The 15,000-nt window shown below is 49.8% G+C and overlaps 1 protein-coding gene across 1 annotated transcript in view; it reads right to left on the bottom strand.

The window, feature by feature from the left end:
* LOC143277685 (kin of IRRE-like protein 1) overlaps positions 1–15,000 on the bottom strand; it is a 207,850-nt gene that overhangs the window by 25,385 nt on the left and 167,465 nt on the right. The window contains exons 5-6 of the mRNA XM_076582601.1: positions 11,025–11,240; positions 699–821 (exon numbers count right to left, since the gene is read on the bottom strand). Of these exons, the coding sequence (XP_076438716.1) occupies positions 699–821; positions 11,025–11,240 (339 nt within the window). The remainder of the gene's footprint in view (positions 1–698; positions 822–11,024; positions 11,241–15,000) is intronic.

Below are 15,000 nucleotides of genomic sequence, written 5' to 3'. Positions count from 1 at the left end.
TGCACAACTCTTTTTGTTGTTGTAAAGATCCAGTCTTCAAACGGGAAGGAATTCAAGTGATGATATAGCAAATAAGTGTGATCAGTTCGTGAATGGATGAGCAGTAATACAGGTGGCAAATAACTGTAATGATATCCGTGAAGCGAACTACCACCACCATCCCTCTCCCCGAATGATTTCTAACTAGAAGGATCAATAATGATTGTAGTGTGTGTGTGGAGGGGGAGGAGGAGGGGATGCGTGTGCGAGTGTGGAGGGTAGGGTATGTAAGTGAGTGAGTGAGTGAGTGAGAGAGAGAGAGAGAGAGAGTGTGTGTGTGTGTGTGTGTCTCTGTGTGTGTGTGTGTGTGTGTGTGTGTGTGTGTGTGTGTGTGTGTGTGTGCATCGGAGAGAGAGAGAGAGAAAGAGAGAGAGAGGCAGATACAAGCACAGAGAGAGGATGGGTAAATGGGAGAGACAGACAGGCAGACAGAGAGAGGCCGTGAGAGGCAGAGAGAGAGAGAGGGGGGAGAGAGAGAGAGAGAGAGACATACATACACACATACACAGACATACATATATACATACTGACAGACCTACAGACAGAAAACAGAGAAACAGATAAAAGGGAGATGTTGGGAGAGAGAGAGAGAGAGAGAGCGAGACAGACAGACGGAAAGATAGACAGAGACAGACAGACAGAGAGAGAGAAGCACTCACTGACGACAGTGACGGCAGCGGTACGGGAACGGATACCACGTGCAGTGTGTGTGGACCCCGCCTGACACTCGTAGTTCCCGTCATCCTCCAGGCGAACGTCGGAGATCTGGAGGTTCCACTCCCCTGCACACACACACACACACACACACAAACAGAGATGAATCTTCTATCCTTTTTTTTATAGTCAGACCATGTCCAGAACCTTTTGGTCAGGAGTTTGGCAGATTTGACACACACTATCACACACACACACACACACACACACACACACACAGAGAAAGTGGAAGAGAGAGAGAGAGAGAGAGAGAGAGAGAGAGAGAGAGAGAGAGAGAGAGAGAGAGAGCATCGTTATTTATTCAATCATTCTTCTTCTTCTTACCATGTGTTCTTACCATGTGTGTGTGTGTGTGTGTGTGTGTGTGTGTGTGTGTGTGTGTGCATGTGTGTGTGCGTGCGTGCGTTGTGTGTGTGTGTGTGTGTGTCTGTGTGTGTGTGTGTGTGTGTGTGTGTGTGTGTGTGTGTGTGTGCGTGCGTGCGCGCGCGCGCGTTTGTGTGCGTGCGTGGTTGTGTGTGTGTGTGTGTGTGTGCGTGCATGTGTGTGTGTGTGCATGTGTGTGTGTGTGTGTGTGTGGACAAATTGACAAAGTACACACGTCACCTGTTCGTATAGCCGCCATGTTATGAAGGCCCCCTTCCTCCTTCAAAAGTGCTGCGGCGGTTGTTGTTGTTGTTGTTTTGTTGTTGTTGTTGTTTTGCCCCCCATTGATTTCTAATATTCCCCCTTTATTTTCAATATTCTCTCTTTCTTACGGGCACGTGAGGCAGCAAGATGGATGACCAGATGACGCGCGCTGTGCCAAGGTCATTAAGACCTCATCAACGACGAACAGGACATGGGAGTTGTTCCCCTGCCTGGGCTCTCCCGGGTAACGCGGGTTGATGGATCGAATTGTTCACAAATTGTTTGTTTAGTTAGTTAGTTATTTACTTAATTTTGTTGTTGTTGTTGTTTGTTTATTCACTATTTATTTTTCTGTGCGACTGTTTCGGTGGAGCATGCTTTTCCTTGTGTGTTTATATGTTGTCCCCCTTTATTTGCACGTCTTTAAGAAAAAAAGTTATAATAAATTCTTATTCGTGCATTTCACAGTATTAGCAATGGTGATGGGAATTCTGTCTATTCATTTATATACTTCATTGTGAGTGTTCTCGTTTCATTATGTTTAATTTGTTTCGTGTTTTATTGTCCACCCCAGTGAGAGACAGCAAACCTATATCTTCATGATATCGTCGGGGGAAAAAAAAGAAAAGAAAAGAAAAGAAACTCGCTCGCGTGCACGCGTTCACACACACACATACACAAACACGCGCGCACACACATATATACACACATACACACGCACGCACACACACAACCCCCAAAACACGTGGCAGGCAACATCCTTGGAACCAAAATGCATTTTGAATGCATTTTGCAGTGTGTGAGGGCTGTGTGTGTGTGTGTGTGTGTGTGTGTGTGTGTGTGTGTGTGTGTGTGTGTGTGTGTGTGTGTGTGTGTGTGCGTGCGCGCGCGCGTGTGCGTGTGACTAGAGAATTTTATTTCACAGGTACCAGCACGCTTTCATCTTGCCTGGTTCAGTTTGATTGAACAGTATTTCATCTCTGTACCACAGTACAGACACAGTGGAACCCACAGGACGACAACACAGCAAAGTCCTGTCGTGGTTCACACACGTCACGGATGTTTCTACATTTAATAGTTACCACGTGGAGGGTTATTCTTATTCTTGTTGCTTATAGCCCAGCCGACCGCATAGGGCCATATCAGGACTGTCAAACCATACAGATACTTAGCCGCGTCAACACAAAACTGTCACATTTACAACAACAACAACAACAACAACAACAAACCCACTAAGACTAACCCACATGACACAGTATCCCAACCATTTAGCTCCTTGTTGCAAGTAAGACTTGGCCATGCTGAGGACGCCAGCCATTCCGCTTAATTTATCATCCTCAGATTACAAAAAATCGTGATAAAGGAAAAAAGACAATACTTCAAAGCCAAACAAAAAATGCATTATAAAAGCCATATTTGGCAATTAACACCTGCAGAATGGGCAGCTAGTGCCCATCCCAGTGTTTGCATCTCACTACCGAATCGCCAGAGCAAAACAGCACAGATAGTACATCATAGACTGCGGAAACGAGAAAAAAAAAGTGCCAAGGCTTGCTTGAAAAAAGAAAGGTGAATGGACTGGAAAGGCAGAAAAAGGAGACAACAGTGAAGATAGAAAAAAGGCAGAAAGAAAGAGAGTGACAGAAAAGAGGAAACTTCTAGCACGGAATTTCCAACGTGTAGTGTGATATATATATAAAGAAAAGAAATAATGAGAACACCACAGTCTGTCCAGAAGACGGACAGGGGCCGTGAGGGGCGGAGGAAAAATATGGATCATTGATTGACTGATTGATTGATATGGATAGTTATATAACGCCTATCCTCTGTCGGAGACCAAGCTCTTAGCGCTTTACAAACACGGGGTCATTTACACAACAGGCTGTTTACACAACAGGATGCCTACCTGGGTAGAGCCGACTGACGGCTGCCACTGGGCGCTCATCATTCGTTTCCTGTGTCATTTAATCATATTTCAGGCACGCACACATACACACTCAGACACACATGTAACATTTAACATTTCATCACACACGATCATCGGCCAGCACAAAGAAACCAAGCCCTGCACGTGCACAAGTATCCGGTCATGTGTTTGTGCTTTTATCATCATGATCATTTCTTTTTTTTCTTTTTTTTTCTTTAAAAAAAAATGTATTTGTTTATTTGTTGTTGTTGTTCTATTAGTATTCTTCTGCTCGCCCCGTACAAAGAAGTAGGGCTATCATCATCATCATCATCATCATCATCATCGTCGTCGTCGTCGTCGTGGTGGTAATTCCTGATCATCATGTCGGTGTGTTATCAGGAAATCATGCGTTGTGCTCTCACTCTCTTTAACCCATTCGTGTCTTCATGACCGCGAGACTGAGTGCGCCTTGCGCATGCGTGCAGAGAGAGCTTCAGCCCGAGGGCGCGTGCAAGTTGAGCGCGTGCACCCTGGCCTGTGTTGGGGCTTTGCACGGCCCGCTGCACAGCACACACCATCTGCACGGCCGTTTGTAGCTGTGTAACATCTCTCCTGTGGTGTTGCTGTGTAACATATCTCCTGTGGTGTTGCTGTGTAACATCTCTCTGTGTAACATCTCTCCTGTGGTGTTGCTGTGTAACATCTCTCTGTGTAACATATCTCCTGTGGTGTTGCTGTGTAACATCTCTCTGTGTAACATATCTCCTGTGGTTTAGCTGTGTAACATCTCTCTGTGTAACATCTCTCCTGTGGTGTTGCTGTGTAACATATCTCCTGTGGTGTTGCTGTGTAACATCTCTCTGTGTAACATATCTCCTGTGGTTTAGCTGTGTAACATCTCTGTGTGTAACATATCTCCTGTGGTGTTGCTGTGTAACATCTCTCTGTGTAACATCTCTCCCGTGGTGTAGCTGTGTAACATCTCTGTGTGTAACATATCTCCTGTGGTGTTGCTGTGTAACATCTCTCTGTGTAACATCTCTCCTGTGGTGTAGCTGTGTAACATCTCTCCTGTGGTGTAGCTGTGTAACACATCTCTCTGTGTAACACATCTCTGTGTAACATCTCTCCTGTGGTGTAGCTGTGTAACACATCTCTCTGTGTAACACATCTCTGTGTAACATCTCTCCTGTGGTGTAGCTGTGTAACACATCTCTCTGTGTAACACATCTCTGTGTAACATCTCTCCTGTGGTGTAGCTTGTAACACATCTCCTGTGGTGTAACATCTCTCCCTGGGTGTAACTTCCTTTACAAAGTCATCAATGTAATCCAGCGCGTACGCACACTTACACACCCACGTACTCACTCACACACAGGGGTACGCGCGCGCACACGCACGCACACAGACAGACACACGCGCGTGCGCGCGCATGGGCATTCGGCTAAAAAAACAAACTCCCCCCCCCCCCCTTATCTCCCTCTTCCCCCCCCCCCTCTCTCTTTCTCTCTCTGCCCCCCCCTCTCTCTCTCTCTGTTGAAAGTAAATCTGCCAAAAAGTAACAATTGTATTTAGAAAAGGTGGCTATTTAGGAATTAGGGGAAAATTGACTTATAATGGAATAACGATGCCAGTAGTGATATTTTTAGGAATATATTTTTCAACAAAACTGAGTTTCACATTTGCATGTAAAGATCTTGCAAGTAGAGCTAAACAAGCATTACTTTGCATTATGAAAAAACTGTCTAGTTTAGAAAATCAATCTTTGATCGCTTATTAAACTGTTTGATTCCCAGGTACAACCTATTGTACAAAATGGAGCAGAAATTTGGGGTCTCTCTAATGCTGCAGTTTGCTGCGAGAATGTTCATGTATTTGCACTGAAAAAGTTTCTTGGAGTTTACGGGGAGACAAAAAGATATCCGATATATCTCAATTCCGCAGTAAGATGTATTCACTATTGGTTGAAAATAACACAAATAGAAGATTCAAGGTTGCCGAAAAAAGCAATTAACATGTTATATGATTTAGATTTGAGGGGCAAGGTAAACTGGGTATCAAAGGTTAGGGTTAGATTATATGAACTGGGATTTGGTTATGTTTGGTTACAGCAGGGGGTAGGGGACATAAAGGGATTTATTAGTGCACTCCGAACAAGATTAATTGACTGTAGATGGCAAGAATGGTCTTATCATGTACAAGATAGCGATAGATTTGAGTTTTACAGACAGTTCATTCATATGCACTGTAGGAGTTTGTATTATATTCCATGTTTGGTGATACATATACTGTACCATGTCAAACTGATGCAAACTAGGCCTATCGGTTTGCTCTGAGTTCCAGAGCACGCCACTGATGTGCATGCCAGGACAAGTTTCCTACTTGGAGGGGCTGAACGACTGGCGGTGCTGAATCAGGGCCCAGTCATTGGGGGTGCTGCCTTCTGGCCTTGGGCATGGCCGGTCGGCTTGGACGGACATAAGGTGGTTTATTCCTCTGCCACTGATTCAGCACACGCCACTTTGACTTAGGTGGCGTGGTATATGAAGGGGCCCTGGTGGCGGGTCTCTTCAATGGCATAGAACCCTGGCGCCCCTGGGAGGTGTGGGCTAAATATGAGGCCACCTCCCTGTTTGTCTCTGCCCTGTGGCTGACAACATGGGGTGCATACTGGCCGAAGAGGGAGTACTGCTGTGCTGGGATGGACCACAGGGCAGCCCTCTCCTCTACTGGAATGTTAGGCGGAGAATGGCATCACACCGCGCTAGCACAGTATTGAAGTGAAGGCTGGTAGCTGTGTCTGCAGCTGCCGTGAGACCAGATGCTACCCTACTGCCAAAAGTGTTTAACCTCTGGTTGATGAAGAGGCCAGGCGGGACAGAGGAAGGAGACCCCGTGTCCTGATTAACCGGAAGCTGTTCCCACAGCTCATTGGCCCTGTGAAGGAACGCGTCCAAGAAGGTATAAGCTGTGGAAACCTCGAGGAGGAGGCAGCGGCGGGCCAATTTGTCCCACTCTGCTAACGTTTTAAAGGATAGGTTAGCTGAAGTGGGGAAGGTGGTGCGCTGTGAGACCAACATCCTGTCCTGCACGGAGGGCTCTGCTTCCCTGTAGGCAGGGTGGTCCTGTGTGTACCAGGACCACACCCCTCCCTTGGAGGAATCTTTAAGGAACTTGCCCGGGTAAAAAAGCGCCCGGGGCAGAGAGGGACTCCCTGCCTGGAGGAGGGATGGAAGCATCACCCCTGACAGTGCGGGCTGGCTTATTAAGCCATTCCTGAGCCATTTCTGGCACTCTGAGTCGCCTTGTGGTTCTGGAGTTAGAGTCACATGGCCTAAGGAGGGTCAAGGGTGACAAAGTTGCCTGAGGGACTGATTCGGCATGCGTGACCCTATTGGGGAGGGTCAGTTCGAGCTCGGCAAAGTCCGAGTTTGGTTCAGGCTGGTCCCTAGGGAGGCGTGGGCTCAATCTGTCCCCCTGGGATGGGGGCGAAGAGTGCTCATCCGCTTGTTCGTCCTCCGAAGACAGGGGCTCCCACTCTTGTTCGCAGTCCATCCCCTGCAGAGTGCCATCCCATGTGGATGTACCCCCTGGGGCGTCCTGTGAGCTGTGGTCAGCCCAGCGGGATGAGCTGGGATGATCCCGAGCAGGGACCATGGCCGCAGCTGTTATGTCCTTGACGCCTGAAGCAGGTGGGGAGTGTGTGGACTGTAGGTCCAACCATGCTTGGGATGGTGGGTGCCACACCTTCTCAGAGAGGGCGTCCATGGACGCCAGAGGGACCCACGAGTGCTGTGAGGGGACAAACACCCACTCATCTCCCTGTAGGACCGAGGGCTGGGTAGGTGGAAGCTGCAGGCTCCCCCAGACCGAGCGGGGCCCCTCGGCAGCCGTCGGTCCTGACAAGGAGGCCTTTGTGACCGTGGAGGTCACCTGTGGGTTGACAGAGGACCGATTTGTGGACTGAGTGGCAATATTGGTTGAGGAGCTCGACCTGACTGACAAGAAGTCGATCCCACTTGTCGGGGCTGTGTGTGTCACCCTGTGAAATGTGCTGTGTTGGGTCCGGTGGGGAGCGGACAAGGGGTTAGCCCCTGGTCCTCCCAGCAACCCAGCATGCACCATAGGTGCGCCCCAGTACAGGTAGAATGGGGGTAACCACCCGTGGGCACCAGCCATCCTGTGACCCCAACCCCAAGGGTCACTGGCGCCTTGACCTCCATGAAGGGAAAAACCTGGTCAAGTTGGAGAGAGGTCAGGTCCGTCTTGGGTGTCAGTCCCGCCAGAAGACGAGCGGGCTGACTGCCCAGAACCGCCTGACACGCGCAGGCCTCCCCCAGCAGGGGAGACCGGCCGGATAGCAGGAAGACCTGCAGAGCAGGTGGCCACGCGCCCCGAATCCCCTCCCGTTTGGAGACTGGGGTGGCTTGGCCCGGGGTGGGCAAAGTAGAGGGTAACGGCCGGGCGCGTCCTCCCCTTGGGAGTTCGCGCCTAGCCGCGAGTCCCCACCGCCAAGAGAGGACTTGCCACTCCCCCTCTCCATGCCTCGCGCTGGAACACCTCGGGAGGCGACGCTCGTACCCCTTTCCCGCCGGTCCCCTTCATGACCGTTTTACTGGTACGAGTGTCGCCTCCGCGATCAGCGTCCAAAGACACATCGCCGCGGTCCGTATCGGGAGGAATCATGAGCTCCGGGCCTGGGAGAGTCTCTTGCCGAGTCTCAATCCCAGCCTCATGATCCCTGCCTTTCTGGGATGGCATACGAGGCATGGTACCCGCGCTTAGGCACCCAGCGAAAATCCGACCCCCAACAGAGAAAGGAAAGACAGGATCGACTTAGAGGTAGAGAAAAACGAACGAATCGAGGGGGATGAGTCAAATCGAGTACACAGAATGTAAGAATACAATACAGACAAGCCGCATGCAGCAAAATAAGGCCAAATGAATACGCTTAATAGCCAAAAAAAAAAAAAAAAGCGTAAGACGAGACAGAGCGTAAACCTGACAAGATGGCGTGGAGAGCCTTGGCCAAAGGAATGATTCAGTGCTTATAGCTTTTAGAGGCATTTGATTGGATAAGAGCGGACCGGGCAAGACGGCTCGTCTTTTCACTGTTAGCCGCGCGAAATTTGGCCAAGCAGAGCAAACCGATAGGCCTAGTTTGTATCAGTTTGACATGGTACAGTATATGACACCCAAAACTAATTTACTAACAAACTGACATACTGACTAACCAACCAACCAAATAACTAATCAACCAACAAACTGACTGACAAGCCAAGCAACTGCTTAACTATTTTACTAGCAAACTGACTAACAAAGCAACCAACCAACCAACTGACTAAGGACGGAAGTGGCAGAATGGTTAAGACGTTTATCTGTCAACACAGTGTCCGTGAGGGTCTGCATTCGAATCCCGGTCTCGCCCTTCCTTCCAGGTTCGACAGATACACATTCATCCAACCAACCAAACCAATCAACAAACAAATTGAGGACTGTCACTTCCCTCGACCCCCCACCCCACCCCCATTCCCAGTGAAAGGGTCACGTCAGTACAAAAAGTCTTCCCCCCCCCCACCCCACCCCCCGAAAACGGAATACGACTGCCTATAGGGCGAGGTTGAAAACGGTCATACACAGGAAGAGGAAGAGGAAGAGGAGGAGGACGACGAAATGCTCACAGCAGTGCATCACAGACGGCTATCTGGGCGCTATCTATACCGCTACACTGGGTGTCAGCGAAGGCTCGAATCCACTGGAAAAATAAAAAGTAGGGAAGAATAAAACAACCATCTCTCATATCAACACGGGGCCAGGCTGAGTGGGTGGGGGTTGGGGGAGGGGAGGAGGGTGCTGTGTTGAGAGTGTGCTTTATCTGTATATGTGATCTGTGGTGGCGGTGGTGGTGGGCAAAAACACACGCCACTCCCACCACATACCTCCTCCAATCCCCCAACACACACACTCACACGCGTCCTCCGACACCGACCGACAGATAGAGAGAGAGAGGGAGGGGGGGGGGGTGCAGGGCGAGGGTATGCATGACGTGTGTGTGTGTGTATTCGTGTGTGTGTGTGTGTGTGTGTGTGTGTGTGTGTGTGTGTGTGTGTAGGTATGTGTTAATGTTCGTACATCTGTGTATCAGTGTGGGTGTATGTACGTGTGTGTTTGTGCATGAACGCGCGCGCCTCTGAGTGCGCATGGTATTCTTGTGAATTGTGACTTTTTAGTTACTTCCTGCCAAGAGAAAGAGAGAGAGAGAAATCACTGAACACTGAAATGTTTAATGTCATTAGCTGAAAAGCTCTGGTGACATAGCAGGTACTAATCAGAACGAAATGGTGTAAAATAGATGAAACGGAACAGGAAGGGGAAAAACAGAATTGAAACAACATAAACTAGTAAGAGATTTGCGACACTTTGGCACTTTGTATTTGGCTTAGAGTAGAGAAAGACAGACAGAAAGACAGACAGACAGACGAAGAGACAGACAGACCGACAGAGACAGACAGACAGACCGAAAGACAGGAAGACTGACAGACAGACAGCCTGGTGCTGGGAGAAGGGAGGGAGATCAGGGCAGCGTGAAGACAGTCCTGTCGCAAAGAAAGTAGTAGTAGTAGTAGTAGTAGTAGTAGTAATATAATCATCTTCGTCATCATCATAATTATCATTATTATTATAATCAATATCGTCGCCACCCCTCCATAAGACCTTGTGGTCTGGAAGCAAGTCATAAATCATTCAGAAGAGACGATAAACCGAGGTCCCCTATGCAGTATGCACTTAGCGCACCTAAAAGAACCCACGGCGACAAAAAGTTTGTCCGTGGCTAACTTCTGTAGAAAACTCCACTTCGATAGGAAAAGAAACGTAACTGCAACCAGAAAAAAACAACAACAGAGCGGTGCTTTCAGGAAAGCGAAACTACAATACACTATACCACACCACACCACACTACACTATACCACACCACACCATACCAAACACCCCCCCACCACACCACACCACACAACTCAATACACCACACCACATCACACCACCCACACACCACACCACCCACACACCACACCACAACTCACCACACCACCCATACACCACACCACGCCACCCACACACACCACCCACCACACCACCACTCACCACACCACACCTCACCACAACTCACCACACCACGCCACACGACACCACAATGCACCACACCACACCACCCACACACCACACCACACCTCACCACACCACCCACACACCATACCACACCACACCACACCATAACACACCACACCATCAACACCACACCACACTAAACACACCACACCACACACCACACCACACAACACTCCACACCACATCACACCACACCCAACATCACACCACACTACACACCAACCACACCACACTCCAACCACACCACACCACCACTCACCACACCACAACTCACCACACCACGCCACACGACACCACACCACACACCACCCCACACCACAACTCACCACACCACACCACACACCACCCCACACCACACCAAACACACCACAGAGCACACCACAACTCACCACACCACACCAAACACACCACACCAAACACACCACACCACACCAAACACACCACACCACAGAGCACACCACACCACAACTCAACACCCCACACCACATCACACCACACCCCACACCACATCACACACCACCCCACACCACACCACACCAAACACACCACCCCACACCACACAACTCACCCAGTCTGCCGCCCCCAGTCTGGTTGACTTCAGTGCCGATCATGGAGTACCTCGGGTAGCCGGGTAGCGAGCGCTCGGCGCCCAGAGCCACCCCGTTCTGGGTCCACTGCACGGCGCCCACCCGGTTAGCGATGCTGCAGTGGAGCAGCACCACCCGGCCCCGGGTCACAGACACGCTCTCTGGCTCCCTCCGGAACACCTGCTCCGCCCCCACACCTGCAACATCGCCACCCGTCTGCTGATGTTGGTGATGGTGGTGGTGGTGATGATGGTGGTGATGGTGGTGATGGTGGTGGTGGTGATGGTGGTGGTGATGGTGGTGATGATGGTGGTGATTGTGGTGATGGTGGTGGTGATGGTGGTGGTGATGATGGTGGTGATTGTGGTGATGGTGGTGGTGATGGTGGTGGTGGTGATGGTGGGGTGGTGTGGTGGTGGTGATGATGGTGGTGGTGGTGGTGATGGTGGTGATTGTGGTGATGGTGGTGGTGATGGTGGTGGTGATGATGGTGGTGATTGTGGTGATGGTGGTGGTGATGGTGGTGGTGGTGATGGTGGTGGTGGTGGTGGTGGTGGTGATGATGGTGGTGATGGTGGTGATGGTGGTGGTGATGGTGGTGGTGGTGGTGATGATGGTGATGGTGGTGGTGGTTTGTGATGGTGATGGTGATGATGATAGTGGTGGTGTTGGTGGTGGTGGTGGTGATGGTGATGGTATTGGTGGTGGTGGTGATGGTGGTACTACTACTACTACTGCTAATTATTATTATTATTATTACTATCAGTTTGCCGCTGATAATAATAATAACGATGATGATGATTATAATAATAATGATAATTATGATGATGACGAAGATGATTATACTACTACTACTACTACTACTACTACTAATAATAATAATAATAATGAGGAGGAAAAGGAGGATAAGAATATTGATGAATATGGTGATGATGATAATAACGATAATGGTGATGATAATGATGATGATGATGATGATGATGATGATGATGATGATAATAATAATGATGATGATGATGATAATGATGATCACAATAATAATAACGGATACTCAAAGAACACTCTATCGAACAAACTGCACTAAGTGCTTTAAAAAAAAGAAAAACACGTGAATTTAAACATAACACATTTCATCAAAATCACATATGTACACCAAAATGTACCCAGCAAACTACACACACAAATAAGCACAATGCATACACACATATAAACATACATTCAAACATACGCATATGCATAACCGCCCCCCTATCCCCCACACGCATGCATGCACACTCACAAAGACATTCACACGTAGGCGCGCAAACACATACATCACACACACACACACACACACACACACACACACACACACACACACATATATGTATACTAAGATTATCATTATCACCATCATGATCATCATTCATTGATACTTCTGTACACCTATCCTCGGTCAAGCTCAAAGCGCTTTACAAACACAGTTGTTTGCACACCATGCTGTCTGTTAGACAGTTGCCTTAAGACGCGCATCATTCGTTTCCTGTGTCATTCAGTCACGCTACAACCACGCGCAAACACACACACACATATCACTGGAATTTTCTTCAGAACGTTGCCATGGAAAACTTTGTTGTTGTTGTTGCAGTGAAACGGGAAGAGGCAGATGTTCAGCAAGGGAGACAATCGATCCGAGAAACGGGTGTCAGTCTGCCACTTCAGCAGTTGTCGGAACTGTCACAGGCGACACTTTCAATTGACATTAATAGATTATGGATACTTATATAGCGCCTATCCTCGGTCGGAGACCAAGCTCAAAGCGCTTTACAAACACGGGGTCATTTGCACAACAGGCTGCCTATCTGAGTAGAGCTGCCACTGGGCGCTCGTCATTCGTTTCCTGTGTTATTCGTTTCCTGTGTTATTCAACAAGATTTGACACGCACACATACACATTCAGACGTGTAACTTTTTTTTTTTTCTTTTTCTTTCTTTCTTTTTTTACGTGTATGACCGTTTTCTTTATTTAGCCCGCCATGCAGGCGGCCATACTCCAAATACAAATACTCCATTTTCGGGGTGTGTGCATGCTGGGTATGTTCTTGTTTCCTTAACCCACCGAACGCTGACATGGATTACAGGATCTTTAACGTGCGTATTTGACCTTATGCGTGCGTATACATATGAAGGGGGTTCAGGCACTAGCAGGTCTGCACATATATTGACCTGGGAGATCGGAAAAATCTTCAACCTTTACCCACCAGGCACCACAGATATTCGAACCCGGGACCCTCAGATTGAAAGTCCACCGCTTTAACCATTCGGCAATTGCGCCTTTCAATCCGCAGAGAATCGGAGGGAGAGAGAGAGAGAGAGAGAGAGAGAGAGACAGAGACAGAGACAGAGATAGACAGACAGACAGAACGAGACAGATAGAAACAAAAATTGATTCAGCCCAACTGAGCACATCATCACCATCATCATCATCATCGTCGTCATCATCATAATCACGAACATGGTCATCTTCACCATCATCATACTGACATCAGCATCATCGAAATCACCCTCATCGTCAAAACAACAAGATCGCCGGACTTCAATGACTAAACACAAGTGAGTGTCAAGTTTTCATTAAGAAATGGAATAGACTTACATACATTATTCAAATTATCCTTTCCTTTCAATAGTTTCTTGTCATATACGGTTTTCGTTTTTTTTTCTCTTTTTCTTCCCGGGCTGAATGGTTGAGAGGGGAAGGGGGAGGGGGCAAGGGGGAGGGGGGAGGGTGGTGAAGGGTTGAGAGGAGAGGGGTATGGGGGGGGGGTTGAGTGGTAGTGAGGAGTAGCGGCAGGGGCAGAGATAGAGGGAGGGGAGTGGTGGTGAGGAGTAGCGGCAGGGGGAGAGATAGAGGGAGGGGAGTGGTGGTGAGGAGTAGCGGCAGGGGCAGAGATAGAGGGAGGGGAGTGGTAGTGAGGAGTAGCGGCAGGGGCAGAGATAGAGGGAGGGGAGTGGTAGTGAGGAGTAGCGGCAGGGGCAGAGATAGAGGGAGGGGAGTGGTAGTGAGGAGTAGCGGCAGGGGCAGAGATAGAGGGAGGGGAGTGGTAGTGAGGAGTAGCGGCAGGGGGAAAGATAGAGGGAGGTGTAGAGGGAGGGGAGTGGTGGTGAGGAGTAGCGGTAGAGGGAGGGGTAGAGGGAGGGGAGTGGTGGTGAGGAGTAGCGGTAGAGGGAGGGGTAGAGGGAGGTGTAGAGGGAGGGGAGTGGTGGTGAGGAGTAGCGGCAGGGGGAGGGGTAGAGGGAGGGGAGTGGTGGTGAGGAGTAGCGGCAGGGGGAAAGATAGAGGGAGGTGTAGAGGGAGGGGAGTGGTGGTGAGGAGTAGCGGTAGAGGGAGGGGTAGAGGGAGGGGAGTGGTGGTGAGGAGTAGCGGTAGAGGGAGGGGTAGAGGGAGGTGTAGAGGGAGGGGAGTGGTGGTGAGGAGTAGCGGCAGGGGGAGGGGTAGAGGGAGGGGAGTGGTGGTGAGGAGTAGCGGCAGGGGGAGGGGTAGAGGGAGGGGAGTGGTGGTGAGGAGTAGCGGCAGGGGGAGGTGTAGAGGGAGGGGAGTGGTGGTGAGGAGTAGCGGCAGGGGGAGGGGTAGAGGGAGGGGAGTGGTGGTGAGGAGTAGCGGCAGGGGGAGGGGTAGAGGGAGGGGAGTGGTGGTGAGGAGTAGCGGCAGGGGGAGGGGTAGAGGGAGGGGAGTGGTGGTGAGGAGTAGCGGCAGGGGGAGGGGTAGAGGGAGGGGAGTGGTGGTGAGGAGTAGCGGTAGAGGGAGGGGTAGAGGGAGGGGAGTGGTGGTGAGGAGTAGCGGTAGAGGGAGGGGTAGAGGGAGGTGTAGAGGGAGGGGAGTGGTGGTGAGGAGTAGCGGCAGGGGGAGGGGTAGAGGGAGGGGAGTGGTGGTGAGGAGTAGCGGCAGGGGGAGGGGTAGAGGGAGGGGAGTGGTGGTGA

This window comes from Babylonia areolata, chromosome 34 (assembly GCF_041734735.1).
Source record: "Babylonia areolata isolate BAREFJ2019XMU chromosome 34, ASM4173473v1, whole genome shotgun sequence".
NCBI lineage: Eukaryota > Metazoa > Mollusca > Gastropoda > Neogastropoda > Buccinidae > Babylonia > Babylonia areolata.
The sequence above is the reverse complement of the archived record's forward strand: the minus strand, read 5'-3'. Positions and strand labels throughout refer to the sequence as shown.